The sequence below is a fragment of the Pteropus alecto genome, unplaced genomic scaffold (genome assembly GCF_000325575.1).
Source record: "Pteropus alecto unplaced genomic scaffold, ASM32557v1 scaffold7, whole genome shotgun sequence".
Taxonomy (NCBI): Eukaryota; Metazoa; Chordata; class Mammalia; order Chiroptera; family Pteropodidae; genus Pteropus; species Pteropus alecto.
Genome location: NW_006494614.1, coordinates 48,845,297 through 48,860,769, shown reverse-complemented (window position 1 = coordinate 48,860,769; position 15,473 = coordinate 48,845,297). Strand labels below are relative to the sequence as shown.

The following is a 15,473-nucleotide window of genomic DNA, read 5'->3' as shown; positions in this document are numbered from 1 at the left end:
AAGGCAGCTCGGGGAAGGAGCCCTTGCCCTACTACTGTGAGGCCTTCATGTGGGCCACCAAACTATCTCCTGGAATGGAAGGTAAAAAAGAGTTTTATTGGTAAAAAAAAAAAAAAAAAAGCAACTACTCTCTTACTAAAAGGATATGAGGGAGGGGGGAGAAAAGAAGAGGGTGGGTGTACATATTCCCTTTTCAGGAACCCACCACACTCACCCATTCCCGCTGGGGGCCACTCCTCACATACCTGATGGCCGGCTCCCTGCCCCCACCCCAAGTTTTCTGGAAAGGAGAGCATCAGGCTGACACATCAGGGTCTCCGGTTCTCAGAGCTCTCATAGAAGGAAACACGCCCGGGCAGGAGGCTGAGAATAGCAGAAGCCCATTCCAATCGGAGGTGGACTCTTGGCCCCACCTCTCCCTCCCAGTTATACCAGTGCACCTGCTCCCAGCCCAGGCTGGGGCTGCGGACCCTAAGAAGACAAGCAAGCTTCGTGGTACTGGGTGATGGTGCCTTCAGCCCTGCGGGGGTAGGGGCCGGGATCACCTCTATACATAATTGAAGAAGCAGTTGAGGCCCAGAGAGGGGCAGTTACTTGCCCAAGGTCACACAGCGAGGCCAAGGATGCATCCAGACCCCCCGCCTCCCAACTCCGGGCCCTACGCCCGTGTGCGGAGCTCTCGAACCTTCAAAGTGCAGACACTCCCACCCCCCAACCCGCACACACGCCACCAACCCCCCTTACCTCTGGGAACCCAGTGGCCTCTGCCTGAAACCCGGGTCCTGGGCAGGGCGCTCAGGCAGGGCAGGACTAGGCTAGGACAGGCTAGGTCAAGGTGGTTCCTCTGCTCCCCACGGAGTGAGGACGCCCTCCGCCAGGTCCCAGACAACAGGGATGCTCCTACCACTGCAAGGTTCAACCTCCCCACCCGTCTTTGCACAATCCTGTACCCAGAAAGCCTGATTCAGAGGCGCAGCCGCTGGGCTGCGGGACGAAGCAGGGGGAGGGGCGAGGTGCGGGTAACAGGGCGGAGCCCGAGCGGGGGCCACCGGGTGAACCGCCACTCAGGCCGCGTCCACTTTAAGGCCAGCCGGCCTGAGCGCTGGCGGGGGCGGGGCAGGGAGCTGGACGGCTCACCGCAGTACCTCCTGGGAAATGGAGTTCGCGCTCAGCGCACCTAGCCACAAAGAGCCCAAAGAGAACTACAAGTCCGGGAGCGCAGCGCGCGGGGCCCGGGCCGTCACGCCCCTGGGCTGGGCTCCAGCCCTCCTCCCGCCTTGCAAAGCTGCGCTGGCCGCCCGCGGAGGGGAGGCTGCAGAGCGAGGGCAGGAGGTGGGTGCGGCGCGGCCGGGGTCTCGGGACTCTGGGACAACCGGTGAGGGGGCGTGGGCCCGCCCGGGCACCTCTCCTACCATGAGAGGTCACCTAGCCTACCCTAGCCTCGCCATTCTCATCTGTGCGATGGGGATGGTAACGCCTGTGGCTGCAAGGGAGGGGCGCATATCGAGGAGAGGGGGCGGAGCTGGTGGAAGGAGCCAGGATGGATGGTGATAGTCGGAAAAGCCCGGATAATGAGGGTCGAGACTGTTGGAAGGAGTCTTTGGTAGGTGGGGCAAGGAGGGGCGGAGTCTCTAGGTGAGTAGGAGAACATACTTGAGGTGGGAGGGGAGCTCCAGGGCTGGGGAGTGGGTGCTGAGAAAGCTGAGGCAAGCCCGGATTGGATTGGGTGGAATGGTTGGAAAAGCACTGGGGAAGGACGGGCGGAGACACAAAGACGAAAAGGACGCCTCCCGGCCCTGGAAAGCCCAGTGTCGGCATCACTGATATAGTTTGGGCAAGAGGGTGCTCCAGTGGGCAAATTCCTGTGGATGCACAGAACACTTTCCTTTCCTTGTGACTAGAAATAAAGAGCCCAACCCTTGAACTCAGTGCGTCACATACATGATCTCATTCAACTCCTACATCCTGTAAAGTCGTCACCCTATCTGTTTACAGGTGAGGAACATGAGGCTCAGAGAAGTGAAGTGACTTGTCCCAAACCACCCAGAACTCCGTGGTCCAAAAACCCTGATATTTTTCCTGCACTGCATGGAGATAGAGATTTAGTCTGAAGTGGGTGGCAGGGAAGAAAAAAGTTGATGTCCTGCCCTTCGTAGGTTGTGACAGGACCAGCTTCCTCAAGCCTTCTGAAAGCCAATCTGTAAGGCAACCCTCCTATGGTTATTGTGAGGATGAAATAATAGATGAACTTAAAAGCCCTTTGTTTATAAATTGTTAGGAGCAGGAAAACCATTAGGAAGAGAGTGGTTGAAATGGGGTGCTTGTGCCTGAGAGTGAGCTGAGAGGATGAAGGAAAATTCTGGAACAGGATGGGGGGGATGGTGATGATTGTTGAGAATCTGTAACAGGTGAGAGAATATTTTGCTGTGCAAATGGGGAAGTCAGGTTGCCAGGTCAGGTGGCTTCCCTCCTCCAGCCCCTTATCACATGGGCTACTGGGCAGCTCATTCTAGGGTCAATGTGTGTCACCAGACTCTAGATAACACCTTTTCCCTGCTACCTTGTGGGTTGTGAGGATAATAAAACAGCCTGTAGGCTTCTTAGATACGAACTGAGCAAAACGGCTAAAGATACAGCTATTGGTATAGGGAGTCTAGAAAGGGGAGGTGAAGAACAGTGCCCCCATACAGTCCCCAGGGCTGTGAGCCAGTCCTGGTGGACTAAGATGGGGAAGATGCATTTGATTTACTGGGAAACACATAACTCACTCTAGCATTGTCATTCTTGAAATGTACCCAACAATGTTCTATCTCCTACATTTACTTCCAGGTGGTCACCTGGGCCTTGCCCTGAGCCTTAGATTACAAAGTGAAAATTCAGGACAGGGTGGTAAACCTCCCTATTGGTAGATGACAGTCAATCTGGAGTGAGGAAAATGAATCTGAGTAAACATGGGAAGAAATTTCTTCCCCTTCCCCTATTCTGCCTGTTTCTGGGATACAGAGAGGGGAGATCCCAGCCCCAAGAGGTGGCCAGGCACCCACCTAGTAAAGTGGGCCTTGGTAAGGGGTGAGAATAAAACACTGGAGATACAGAGGAAGAAGGAATAAATTCCAGCTTAGGGGCCTGGAAGATGAATGGAATTTGCCTTCACAGTGCAGGCAGAGGGAATGGCACATGCCAAATTGTAGACATAGGAGAGGGCCTGGCATGAAAGAATGGATAATAATAGTACAGACATTCCTCAGAGATATTGCAGGTAGAGGGTCCTGCCTTCCACGTGTGAAATACCGCAACACCTGTGAAGTGCAATAAAACGAGGTATGCCTCATCTACTTCATCTATGAGATCAACATGCATAAAGTGCCTAGCACAGTAGTAACTGCTAAATAAATGTCAGCCATCATTATTATTGCTGCTATTATGATGATGACATCATCTATCCAGGAATTGGCCTAGCCCACACAGCTAGTTAAGTGGCGGCCAGGTGATGTCAAAGCCCATGCATTTTACTCTCCCCCACAAGGCCCCTCCAGTTATGTGTCCATAACATTCATGAGGCCCAGAAGTAGCCCCCACTTGTGAACATTCTCTGTGAGCTATGACAGAGACTGGGCTCAGGAGGTAGAGAAAACAAGGCCTGAACAGCCATCTTCTCCCAGCCTGAATCCCAACAGAGAGGCAGGCAGGCAGGCCTACTGTTGTGGTTTCTGTGGGTAGTAGGTCAATGTTGAGACACTCAGGTTTAAATTCTAACTCTACCAACTGTAGGCTATTTTAGCTCAACCTTGGTTGGCTTCCTCATCCTCCAAGGCACAACGACACCTAGAGAGGAAAATGAGATTTCAACGCTTCTTAGTAGTAATAAAAAATCTCCTATTTATTAGGGTCAGACACTCTGACTGGAAATTTACATATATAGTTCTGTGAGGGGAGTGTTCTTTTCTTGCCCCTTCTTCCAAAATAAAAATATTTTTACAATTTTCAAGCCTACAGAAAAGTTTAAATAATAGCCTTTGACCTAGATATACCAACTCACTTTCACGATTTTGCTTTCACAAATTTTTTTGCCAAACTATTTAAAAGTTACATTTTGACCCTTGACCTCTGAATTCTTCAGCATGTATCTCCTAATTATAATCCTACATAACCATGATACTATTATTAGACATAAGAAAATTAGCAAGAAGTCAGTATTAATACAATTGATATTCAAATTTCTCCAACTGCCAAAAAAAATGTAGCATTTTAAATCAGAAGCAGTCAAGATTCATGCATTGCATTTAGTTACATCTTTAAGCAACCATTTGATCTACACAGAGCCCTTCCACCTATTTAAATTTGATTATTTTATCAGTGATCAGGTTTTAATGTTGTATACAGTACTTACTGCATCACATTAGAAGGCATGTGATAGCAGGGTCCTACTATCTATGAATGCTGAATTTGATTATTGGTTAAGGTCATGACAGCCTGATCTCTCCATTCAAGGGTAAATTTTTCCTCCTTGTAATAAAGAGTCTGTGGATTGATTCTTTGAGATTTGTTGGAATTGTGTGTTCACAATAACCTTTCACTCCACATCCTTCACTCCACATTTATTGATGATCCTTGCCTGAATTGCAGTATTGAGGGTTGCAAAATGGTAATTTTCTAATTATGCCACTTTCTATATTTATTAGCTGGTATTCTTTGTTATGGAGTAACTTTTCCCTGTGTGTGTTTCTCACTCTCTCTCCTTTTTTTCTTTTTGGAGTAACAGAGACTAATAATTTTATAAGAATTTAGTGTGTTAGAACTCATTATCATCATTAATCTTTTTAGTACCCAAACTGTCCCAAATTTGGCCAGTGAGAGTCCCTTCGGGCCAGCTCCTGTGTTCTTTTGTTTTTTACTGAGATATAACTGACATGTAACATTGTATTAGTTTTAGATGTACAGCATAATGATATATGTATATTTTCGAGAAATGATCACCACAATAAATTTAGTTAACATCTATCAACACATATAGTTACCAATTTTTTTTTCTTTAGATGAGAGCTTTTAGGATCTCCTATATTCTTTTGACATGACCTCATTAATCTTTTTTTGCTTCTTTGCTATCTGGCAAGAGATGTTCCAGGCTCACCTTATACTTTTCCTGTCAAAGTCCTGGAATCATCAATTTCTCCAGGAAGCCCTGGTTTCTTTTTGTAGGAGGTAACATTTAAAAACCAAGATCTGGAGTCAGGTGTACTCACTGTTACTAAGGTATCATTTCTAGGCTCTCTGAGTCAGCACTGCTAAGAAATGATGGAAGGAGGGAAGGAGGGGAGGAGAGGGGAGAGAGAGAGAGTGAGAAATTATCATTGCTTAGTAGATCTATTGTTGTCACAACAAGTGGTCCTCTGTAAAAGGAGCAGATTTCACAGAAAGTAGTGCCATTATGGAAGCTCAGTGGACAGTAATATAGGAAATTGCACAGAAAGAGCCCATGCCTATTCCAGGGCTCCATGAGTGTACGGGCTGTTGGCTAGGAACTCTGTGACTGGGTTGTCTCTTGCTCAAGACCCATATTAGACCACCCGCCACCCTCCACCCCACCCCCCGCAGGCTGCCTCCAAAGGACTGCTTCTCTGAGCAATGTCCAAACCCAGAACCTCCCAGAGGCCATGACTCAGAGGTCAAGAATGCACACAACGCTCTGGCCAGGAAGTCATCCTTTCCGAGTCTGTGAAAGAAAGATAATGTGACCTGTTCTGCCTGCGTCCCAGAGTTGTTGTAAGGATCAATATGTATTTTTTTTTTTTAAACTGCTAACCAGCCTTTTCAACACATGTATGACAAAATCCCTTTTTCATTATTTTAATACTAGTTAGGGATGTCGTTGCTTTATAATCCAATTTAATACATCATACTAACATAACTACTCTTTTTCAACTATTCTTTCGGGTTATCATGCATTAATCTTTCCAAACTAAAATTTTAATCTTTTTTTTAAATCTTTTGAAAAAATACTATTGGGATTTGGATTAGGATAATATAACAACTATAATTTTTAGAAGAACAACTTTAAGATATTTCGTCTCCTTCTCAGAAGCATTATAGGTCTCTATTCAAATCCAATTTATGCTTCTTAATAAAATGTCATAGCCTGTGTTACTTGAGGCAGCATAGCCTTTGGAAACCTTACTTAGAATTCTAGTTCTGCTGCCTCTAGCTGTGTGATCTTAAGCAGCTGTCTTCACTAATCTGTGCTTCAATTTTATAATCCTAAATATTGGGATGATAATCGTACCTACTTCACAGCACCAGGGTGGTATTTTAATGAAATAACCTACAGGAAAATATCTCACATAACTTGGGGAATGTCCTAAGTGCTCAGGAAATGTTGATTCTCTGTGTCCTGGTCTTTATGTAGGTCAGAATCAAATTGAGATGGCAGGTGTGAAGGCAGCTGGTCAGAAGTAAGAGAGGGGCAAGTGACAGACCTCTCCAAGAGCCTTGGCTGCTGAATGCCCAAAGAGGAGTGTTTTTGCTCAAAAGCACAGACTTTGTAGTCAGACCGGCCTAGGCTTGGATCCAGGCTCCGCCACTGCTTTGGGCAAGTTACCTAACTTCTGAGTCTCAGGTTCCCATTTGTAAAGTAGAGATAATACTTCCCTCGTTTGGGACTTAAATGAATCAATATGTATAATGCATCTAATACAAGTGGTACATGATAAGTATTCATCAAGCATGAGCTGTGTTCCTCATGATGCCTCTGGGGACCATGGGCGCCAGGACATAGTTTTAAAGTAGGACTGTCACGAGCAATGTCTTGGCTGCCCTTCCTTATAGGACGTTTCTCAAAGAACTCTATTTTCTGTGTCACAATTAGAGGTTGCATCTGGGTTATTTTCAGTCCCCAGACTGGAATTGCCCTTCACGTGGTACCAGGCTGGGCCTTAAGACCCATATCAGGGAAGAGAGAATTCCAGCCTCAACTCCAAGTTCCCAGGCCCCAGGCCTTTCTTGCCCAGTCACATGGTCTGAGAATCAGCATGGCACAATGTCCTAGTTTGACACAAGTGGTTTTCTCAGGGAGATGGGGCTAATCTTTTTCTTGGTTCTTTCCAAGTCAAGAGGCAGACCTGGAAAGTCTCCTGCCCAAGAAAATTATTCATTCAGACAGTGGTGGGGTTCCTTTCTTTCTTACTTCCTGGTTCAATTTGTGTTTCCATTCATCTTTTCTAACCTGGCTTATAAATACCTGGCTTTTGTGTTTTGCTGCTTTGTCATTAGATATCATAAATCACTGTAGAAATAGAAGGGTTTAGACCTCTCAGTGGACTTGCCCTGTGTCAGCTATGGAGGGGCTCTGGGGCCATCCTGGGATCCTGTCCCCATGTCCTCGGACATTGAGTGGGCAGAGCCCCAGGCTGGCAGTGGACTAGCTGCCAAAAGAGCCTATCCCATTCTGGTCTAGACAGAATAAGAAAGTGTGCATTTCTAACTCACTTTGAGACCCCATGGTGGGAAGGGGAAATGACTAGAGGTGTTGGACTCACACAGACCTGGATTCAGGTCCCAGCTCCTCCACTGACTGAACCTTTCTGAACCTCAGTTTCCTCATCTGTGAAATGGAGGTAATGATAGTATCTCAGGGTGCTTGTGAAAGACATCAAATGAGGGAGTACATGTAAAGCATTTAGACCATAGTATATCATTCTCTGTACTTTCCTATATATTTTTACTGAATATAAATAAAATGCTACCAAGTGTTATGTGAAGCTCTTTACATTGTAAAAACAGGAGGCATGTATTCAGCAAATGGTGGCTGTTGTCTTGCCAAGCAAGCTGCAGAGCAGTGTTCTAAAAGGCTACTTCAGGGATTCTCAGACTGGTTGAAACCTTTTATTGCTATTACAGCTCTTAGTAGCCTGTGCAATGGAAAGAGAATTGGCTCTCTGCTCACTGGCTGTGTGTCCTGAGCAAGTCACCAGTCTTTCTGAGTCTCAGTTTCCTATCTGCCAACAGGGAGAATGAAGCCTACTTTGTAGGATTTCTGTAAGAATTAAAAAGGTCAGTAAGTGTTAAGGCCTTGGATGTAATAAAACTCTCAGTAAATGTTCATTTCTTCCCTCTCAGGGCCTACTTGCTGCTCACCATCACTACAATGACACCAGCACTCACTGTGTGCTAGGCAGTGAATACGCAAAGATATGAGACATGTCATTGCTCTAAAGACCACAAATTAAGCAGTGGTTTTCAAAAACACTTTTTTATCACAACTCAAAGCAAAAAGATACACTTTATATCATAATCCAGTTTATATATATACACACACACAGAGCTGAAACAAAAATTTCACAACAATATACATATGTAACTAGTCATAATGCACCGTTGGGTTTCATGACACAATCATAATCTTGTTTTTTTCAAGTTTATAAAGGCATAATTTATATAGTAAAATTCACCCTTTTTAGATATACAGTTGTATGAATTTTTATACTCTTTATACAGTCATTTAACCACCACATCAAGACATAGATCATTTCCATTACTCCAAAATATTCCCTCCTACTGTTAGAAAAGACAAGGATCTCAAGATCTGAGCAGTTCTTACTAAATGCTATTCTTGCTAAACGTTAAAATGTAGCACAGGGGGAGGGGGTAGGTAGACCAGGGGAATAAAAAGAGAAAAAAAATTAAATCATTTCTTCAATTAAAAATAAGTAAATAATAAAAAATTTTTAAAAATTAAAAAATAATAAAATGCAGCACGGTATGTTGCAGAAGTAGCTGTAACCAGATGAGCTTGATGGGAACCCAACCAGATAAGTTTGGCTAACTGAAAAGAAGAAATCCACATGTAATTAACCAAATAGTATATATAAGCAGTGGCTAAGCCTCCCTTCAGAGAGACAGAGCTCAGAGCTTTGGGTATGAATCCCTCCTTTATTTGCTGCAAGTAAATAAAACTACCTAATGACAACCATCTTATTCTTGAATAGAACACCCCAAGCAAGAAACCCCTTGAGTTCAGTAACGGTGCCATTATGAAGCCAGTCTTCTCCCCAACCCACCCCCTAGAAATCACTGATCTGATTTCTGTCTCTATGGTTTTGCCTTTTTCAGGATGTTATATAAATAGAATCACATACCATGTAACATTTTGAAGCTGGTTTTTTTCACTTGACATGATGCTTTTGAGATTATGTTATGGTGTGAGTTAGTAGCTCATTCCTTTATATTGCTGAGTCATATTCGATCATATGGATGTACCCTAATTCGTTAATCCACTTATATCTTAGTTGTTTCCGGGTTTGGGCAATTATGAATAAAGTTGTTATAATCATTCATATATAAGTTTTGCATGGGCATATGTTTTCATTTCTTCAGGATAACTAGGGGTGGGATTGCTGGGTCACGTGGAAGTTGTATGCCGAACTGTTTTCCACAGTGGTTGTACCATTTTGAGTTCTCACCAGCAATGTATGAGTTTCCGTTGCTCTGTGTACTTGTCAGTATTTGGTATTGTCGTATTTTTTATTTGAGCTGTTTCAGTAGTTATGTAGTAGTATCTGATTGTGGTTTTCATTTTCATGTTCCTAATGACTAATGATGTTGAGCATTTTTCCATGTATTTGTTATCTATATATCTTCTTTAGAGAAGTGTTTGTTCAGATCTTTTACCCATTTTAAAACTGGGTTATCTGTTCTGAGTTTTGAGAACTCTTTATATATTCTGGTTAACAATACTTTATCGGATATGTGTTTTGCAAATATTTTCTCCCAGTCTTTATCTTATTTTCATTTTCTTAACAGTGTCTTTCAAAGAGGGTTTTTATTTGGATGAAGTTCAGTTTGTCAATTTTTTTTATGCTTTGTGCCTTTTGGGTCCTATTCAAGAAATCTTTGTCTAACCCAAAGCCACAAAGATTTTCTCCTGGAAGTTTAATAATTTTAAAAAGATTACATTTAGGTCCATGATCTATTTTGAGTTAATTGCTTATATATGGTACAAGGTATAGGTCAAGGTTCTTTTTTTGAACACAGATGTCCAGTTATCTGCATCTTGATAAATCTAGGGAGGAGAGCCATGTGCAGAGCAAATCGTAACATGATGAAATGGTAGGCACTGCCAGAGAGGGAGTGCTGGAAGCCCCAAGAGGAGAGCTAGTGGAGATTTGGGGACAGCCTTACAGAAAGGCAGTGACTCACAAGCAAGGCCTTAAAGGTTGACAGCAGAGAAGATGGAGAAGTGTGGTATAAGGACAGCGAAGGCAGGGCAGGTAACAGTGTGAGGGTATATAAGTATCTAGAGTGCCAGAGCATTGAGTGTGGGGAGGGGCAGGATTAGAGGTGAGACTGGATGAGCAAGGTGGTTTGGGCAGGAAGCAGTTTTCAGGAAGATCAGTCTGCAGACTGAAATGGAAGTTAGAAAGAAGGCAGGGAGCCAAGTGATGTAGGAGGAGTGGGGATGCAGCTTGAACTCCGGAGTAGCTGTAGGGATGGGTTCAAGGAGACAGAGTCGAGAAAATTTTAGGGATAAGGAGTCTGACTCTCTCCCGGGTCTCAAGCTCGGACAGCTTGGTGGCTGAGAAAAGTAGGTTTGGTGGGAAGAGGAATTCTGTGTTAGGCTTCTGGTACCTACGGGATATCCAGGTGGAGATGTCCTGGAGGCAGGGTACTCACCAGAGACTGTATCTCAGTAATATTAGTTCGTCCCCACCTAACCACAAACCCTCTGTCACAGTCATAAAGCTCTTCAGCCCCCCAGAGGTGCCAGTTCCTGCCCACTCCTGTCATTGTGCCTTTCACAGTGAGGCCTGTGCATTTGTGATGGTGGACATTGGAGTGCTACCACTAAAAAATAGGGGCTTGAAGGGCTGGGCTCTGTGATTTGTGGGTATGGGTAGAATACTGTAGAAAGCCCTAGGAGGCCTGCCTTCCCAACAGCCTCCACTCCTACTGACTGTGAAGCTCTCTGTGCTGCTCTCCGTAGACAAATGACCGAGCCATAAGCTGCGGGTGCGGGGGAGAGGAAGACAGGTGTTCTGCTGTTTTTACAAACAGAGAAATAGTTTGGGTACCTACCCAAGGTCCCCCGGGTACACCCTGTAGCTCCTATCTTCCTCACCCCAGTGTTCTGAGCTCTTCAGCACTAATGCCCAGAAGAGATGGGTCTGCGGTCCACAGAACTGTCAGGAAAGACAACCCAGTCTCTGTGACACCTGAGCCTACTCTTTCCATGGCACTGAGCCACTTCACAGAGCCAGGGCCTTAAATGAAGGAGAAATCAAGGAGAGAGAGAGAGAGAAACTATATGCAACTTATTATCTAGAAAGAAAAGGGGGGTTCTAGAATGAGGAAGGGGGTGGCCTACTCCAGGGCTCCTACCTATCTTGGCCCTCTAGAGAGAGAATTGGCCAGACTCAGCCCCAAAGCCAAGCACCCAACTGTAGTTCTCCATAGAGCAGCTGCCCCTTCCTCAGGCCCCTCACCCCACCCTTCTCTGTTGGAGCTCCCCACTGTCTCGCAGCCCATCTGCTTCAGGCTGCTGGTGACGATTTTGTAACTTTATCATCAGCTTGTTTCTCTTCAGAGACTCCAGATGGTTAATGACTTTCTACAGTATCAAAGTGCCTCATTAAATAGGGATACGATCACAAGAGGACCCCTGCTTCAGACAGTTGGGTGGGGCAGCCAAGCATCTCCATCTACCCAGCATGGCCTACATTCTTCAGCCAGGAGTACGGGGGTCTCAGAGCAGTCAGCCTCCTCAGGAGGCAGACATGTGGTGAGAAGTACTCTGTCCTGCTCACCACCCTTGAGAGTGACTTTGGGAAAGTCACCCTCAAACCTCTGTTTTTCCATCTGGACAGTAAGTGTGCCAAGGATTCATTCTCAACCTAGTCCCACAATGCCTGGTACATCTCCCCTGCCACCACACCATCACTGCCTCTTGTCTCGGTCTCCCCTGCAGGCCTGAGCTCTTCTCAAGGGTAGCACTGGGGTCAATTCCTCTCTGTACCACACACACACAGCATCAGGGGAAGACTGCTGAATCCGTCCCATAGGTTGGCTCTTGAGAAAGTATCATGTTGGAAGCAGAAATGGTATATACCCTGCTTTCTAGAACCTTAAGGAGAAGTTAGAACACAAGACTTCATGTTGAAGGAGACACACCATCCCTAGACACTGGAGGCTGTGAGATGAGGCTTTGTTAAGGAGAGAGTAAAGAGCCCTCAGGAAGGGTGCTCAGTGGCAGACTCCACATTTGCACTGACCTCAAAGCAAGTTTCAGAGGAGGCCAGGTGCCATCATGAGGATGAGAGTCCAGAAAAAGGTGTCATAGAGTCCAGAGGGCTGAGTGACCCGTTGTAGGCCTGGTGGATTGATAGAAATGACACTAATTATAGCCACTTCTTGTAAATTCTTTGAGATAGGAAAATAAGAAGGCAACATTGGTACAGCAGGAGCACTGGACTTGGAGTATATATTTCAGAGCATTTACTAAGTACTTACAGTGTACAATTCTTTGGCTAGTATTTATAGATTTTTCTCTCACATATAAAAGAACTGGGTTTAAATCCTGGCATGACCCTTCATCTCTCTGAGTATGGGGAATGAATTCAAGCACAGTTTTCTTCATCTGCACAAGACAGATAGATGGTGATATTATCTATGTCAAAAGATATATGACCATTATGTAAGCAAATGTAAGAGCAGGTAATAGAGCATTCAGTCCAGGCACATCTACTCTCTTTCCTTAGGCCAATGTTTTTCTGTCCTAACTGAACATTTAGAATTACTGAGAGTATGTTTTAAAAAGACCAATGCTAGGGCCACATTCCAGACCAATTAAAACAATCTCTGGAGGGCGGGACCCAGGCTTTGTTTTATCTTTTCTTTTTTAACTTCGTAGTGAACCTAAAATGTTTTAGACAGTGTGGCAATTATCACCCATCCACTTGTTCAAGTATTAATTCATTTTGACCCCAAGGACTGTAGGCTTGATCTACAATAAGAAGTTGAAAATTGTGAGTACCCAGATGTTATAGACTGAATATTTGTCTCCCAAAATTCATGTTGGAATCCTAACCTCCAGTTCGATAGTATCAGGAAGTAAGACCATTGGGAGGTGATTAGGTCATGAGGGTAGAGCCCTCATGAACAAGATTAGTGCCCTTATAAAAGGGACTCCAGAGAGCTCTCTTGCCCCTCTGCCACGTGCAGACACAGCAAGATAGTCCCTACCAGATACCAAATCTGCCTACACCTTGATCTTGGACTTCCCAGCCTCCAGAACTCTGAGAAACAAATGTTTGTTACTAAGCCATTGGTCTGTGGTATTCTGCTATACCAGCTCCAACAAACTAAGACACCAGCTATGGTTGGGTAATGGTCATTTCTCACTTTTCTCCCTCTCTAGGACTACTTCCCAGCACCCCAGCCTTCTGCCATGTCTGACCCCATCACACTGAATGTCGGGGGAAAGCTCTACACAACCTCACTGGCAACTTTGACCAGCTTCCCCGACTCCATGCTGGGTGCCATGTTCAGTGGGAAGATGCCCACCAAAAGGGACAGCCAGGGCAACTGCTTCATTGACCGTGATGGCAAGGTGTTCCGCTACATCCTCAACTTCCTGCGAACTTCCCACCTGGACTTGCCCGAGGACTTCCAGGAGATGGGCCTGCTCCGCCGGGAGGCCGACTTCTACCAGGTGCAGCCCCTGATTGAGGCATTGCAGGAGAAGGAGGTGGAGCTCTCCAAGGCCGAAAAGAATGCCATGCTGAACATCACACTGAACCAACGTGTGCAGACAGTCCACTTCACCGTGCGTGAGGCACCCCAGATCTACAGCCTCTCCTCCTCCAGCATGGAAGTCTTCAACGCCAACATCTTCAGCACCTCCTGCCTCTTCCTCAAGCTACTCGGCTCTAAGCTCTTCTACTGCTCAAATGGTAATCTCTCCTCCATCACCAGCCACTTGCAGGACCCCAACCACCTGACTCTGGACTGGGTGGCCAATGTGGAGGGCCTCCCAGAGGAGGAGTACACTAAACAGAACCTCAAGAGGCTCTGGGTGGTGCCAGCCAACAAGCAGATCAACAGCTTCCAGGTCTTTGTGGAAGAGGTGCTGAAAATTGCTCTGAGTGATGGATTCTGCATCGATTCTTCTCACCCACATGCTCTGGATTTTATGAACAATAAGATTATTCGATTAATACGGTACAGGTAAAAGGATCCCAGCCACCCTGGAGTAGGGCTCCGAAGAAGCTCCGTGTCAGCCAAGATCTTGAAGAGCACCTCACTGGCGGTGTAAGGCAGGGCGCTGTACTAATGTGTATTAATCGTGTAGCAGGACTTGATCCCCCCGTGATGCAGTCCACCTGTAGGAATATATGTGTCCTCTCAACAGAGCCACCTTTTTCTTGCCATTTGGAGCTTAAGATGAGCAGTCCATTATGACAAGTGAAGAATCTACCAATGTGTCCTAAAGGAGGCCACAGGAGGACTTTCTGGCCAAACAGAGGAGCGGCAGTTTTGTCATGGGCTCCATCTCTCTTTGTACCACTAGGCAGTGCCTCACTTTAGCCATCTGTAATAAGATCCTCTGGTGGAAGGGATGGAGTGAGAACAAAATGCTCCCTGCAATTTCGCGAGATGGAAAGTACTCAGAAATTCCCATCATACCTTCTCCTCCATCCAGAAGATATCAAGAGGACCCTGGATTAGTTTGCCTGAGGGTGACCATGTTTGACTGGCTTAGAAATGCAGTATGTTCTCAAAGCTGTCTTATTGGCTGCCTCTGGGGGACAGAATTGAGCAATGGCATGGCCTAGAGGAGTGAGCGTCTAGGCAGGGTCTAGAAGACGGGAAAATCCCTCTTGACTGGGTCAAATCTAAGCATTTGGGGATTTCTGGCAGAAATGGGCTGCTGTCCCTGTGAAGGTTGGAAAATCTGGAGCCAGTGCAATGAAAGGCATTTCATATCATGGCCCATTACCTGACTTTTGTAATCCTTTTCCCAAGAATTTGAGTTACCATTGAAACAAGTCATTTAAATCATATTATGGACTCTCAGGGTTGGAAAATCATTCAACAGTCACTTAGTCCTCCCTTACCCCAGCATACCCCAGTACATTTGGGGATGAGTGCCTCTCCCCAATTCCTCCAAGCTATCACTTATCCCTACTTCCATACCTCCAGTGACAGGAAGCTCATCATCCCTAAGGCAGGCCCTGCCATGGTTGGCTGGTGCTGGCTGTTAGAAAGTTCTTACTGAGCCAAAATCCTTCCACTCCCATTTTCTGGTCTTGGTTCTACTGTCTGGTTCTTCTCACCCAAAGATATATTTTCTCTTTCAAAATTGTCACCTTGAAAGATCAGACACTCATTCGGAAAATATTATTAGGATTCCCCTTTGGGATCTGTCTTCAGAACCAAGGTTGGCCCTCTTCCATCCCCTATAAGTCAACCTTATTTTGTTATGG

General features: G+C 45.5%; 2 protein-coding genes across 14 annotated transcripts in view; one reads left to right on the top strand and one right to left on the bottom strand.

The window, feature by feature from the left end:
* USP35 (ubiquitin specific peptidase 35) overlaps positions 1-15,473 on the bottom strand; it is a 72,222-nt gene that overhangs the window by 23,190 nt on the left and 33,559 nt on the right. Inside the window, exons 1-2 of one of the 6 annotated variants that reach the window (XM_025042739.1) lie at positions 745-1,091; positions 215-363 (exon numbers count right to left, since the gene is read on the bottom strand). The exons of 2 other annotated variants lie outside the window; for them this stretch is intronic. The gene's annotated coding sequence lies outside the window, so the exon portion shown is untranslated. Of the gene's footprint in view, positions 1-214; positions 364-744; positions 1,092-12,260; positions 12,672-15,473 lie in introns of those variants that run through there. 3 more of the 6 variants (XM_025042738.1, XM_015600461.2, XM_006926652.3) reach the window with 3 other exon arrangements.
* On the top strand, positions 1,215-14,980 carry KCTD21 (potassium channel tetramerization domain containing 21). Of its 8 annotated transcripts, none has more exons than XM_025042744.1 (4): positions 1,291-1,332; positions 1,996-2,200; positions 5,596-5,763; positions 13,406-14,980. In XM_025042744.1, exon 4 carries the CDS (start codon positions 13,436-13,438, stop codon positions 14,216-14,218), a length of 783 nt encoding a protein of 260 aa, XP_024898512.1. In that variant the 5' UTR covers positions 1,291-1,332; positions 1,996-2,200; positions 5,596-5,763; positions 13,406-13,435; the 3' UTR covers positions 14,219-14,980. The 8 variants fall into 8 exon arrangements, with proteins under 8 accessions (XP_006926713.1, XP_024898512.1, XP_024898513.1 ...); XM_025042745.1 differs by lacking the exon at positions 1,291-1,332 and adding an exon at positions 1,359-1,603; XM_025042742.1 differs by lacking the exon at positions 1,291-1,332 and having other exon boundaries at positions 1,644-2,200.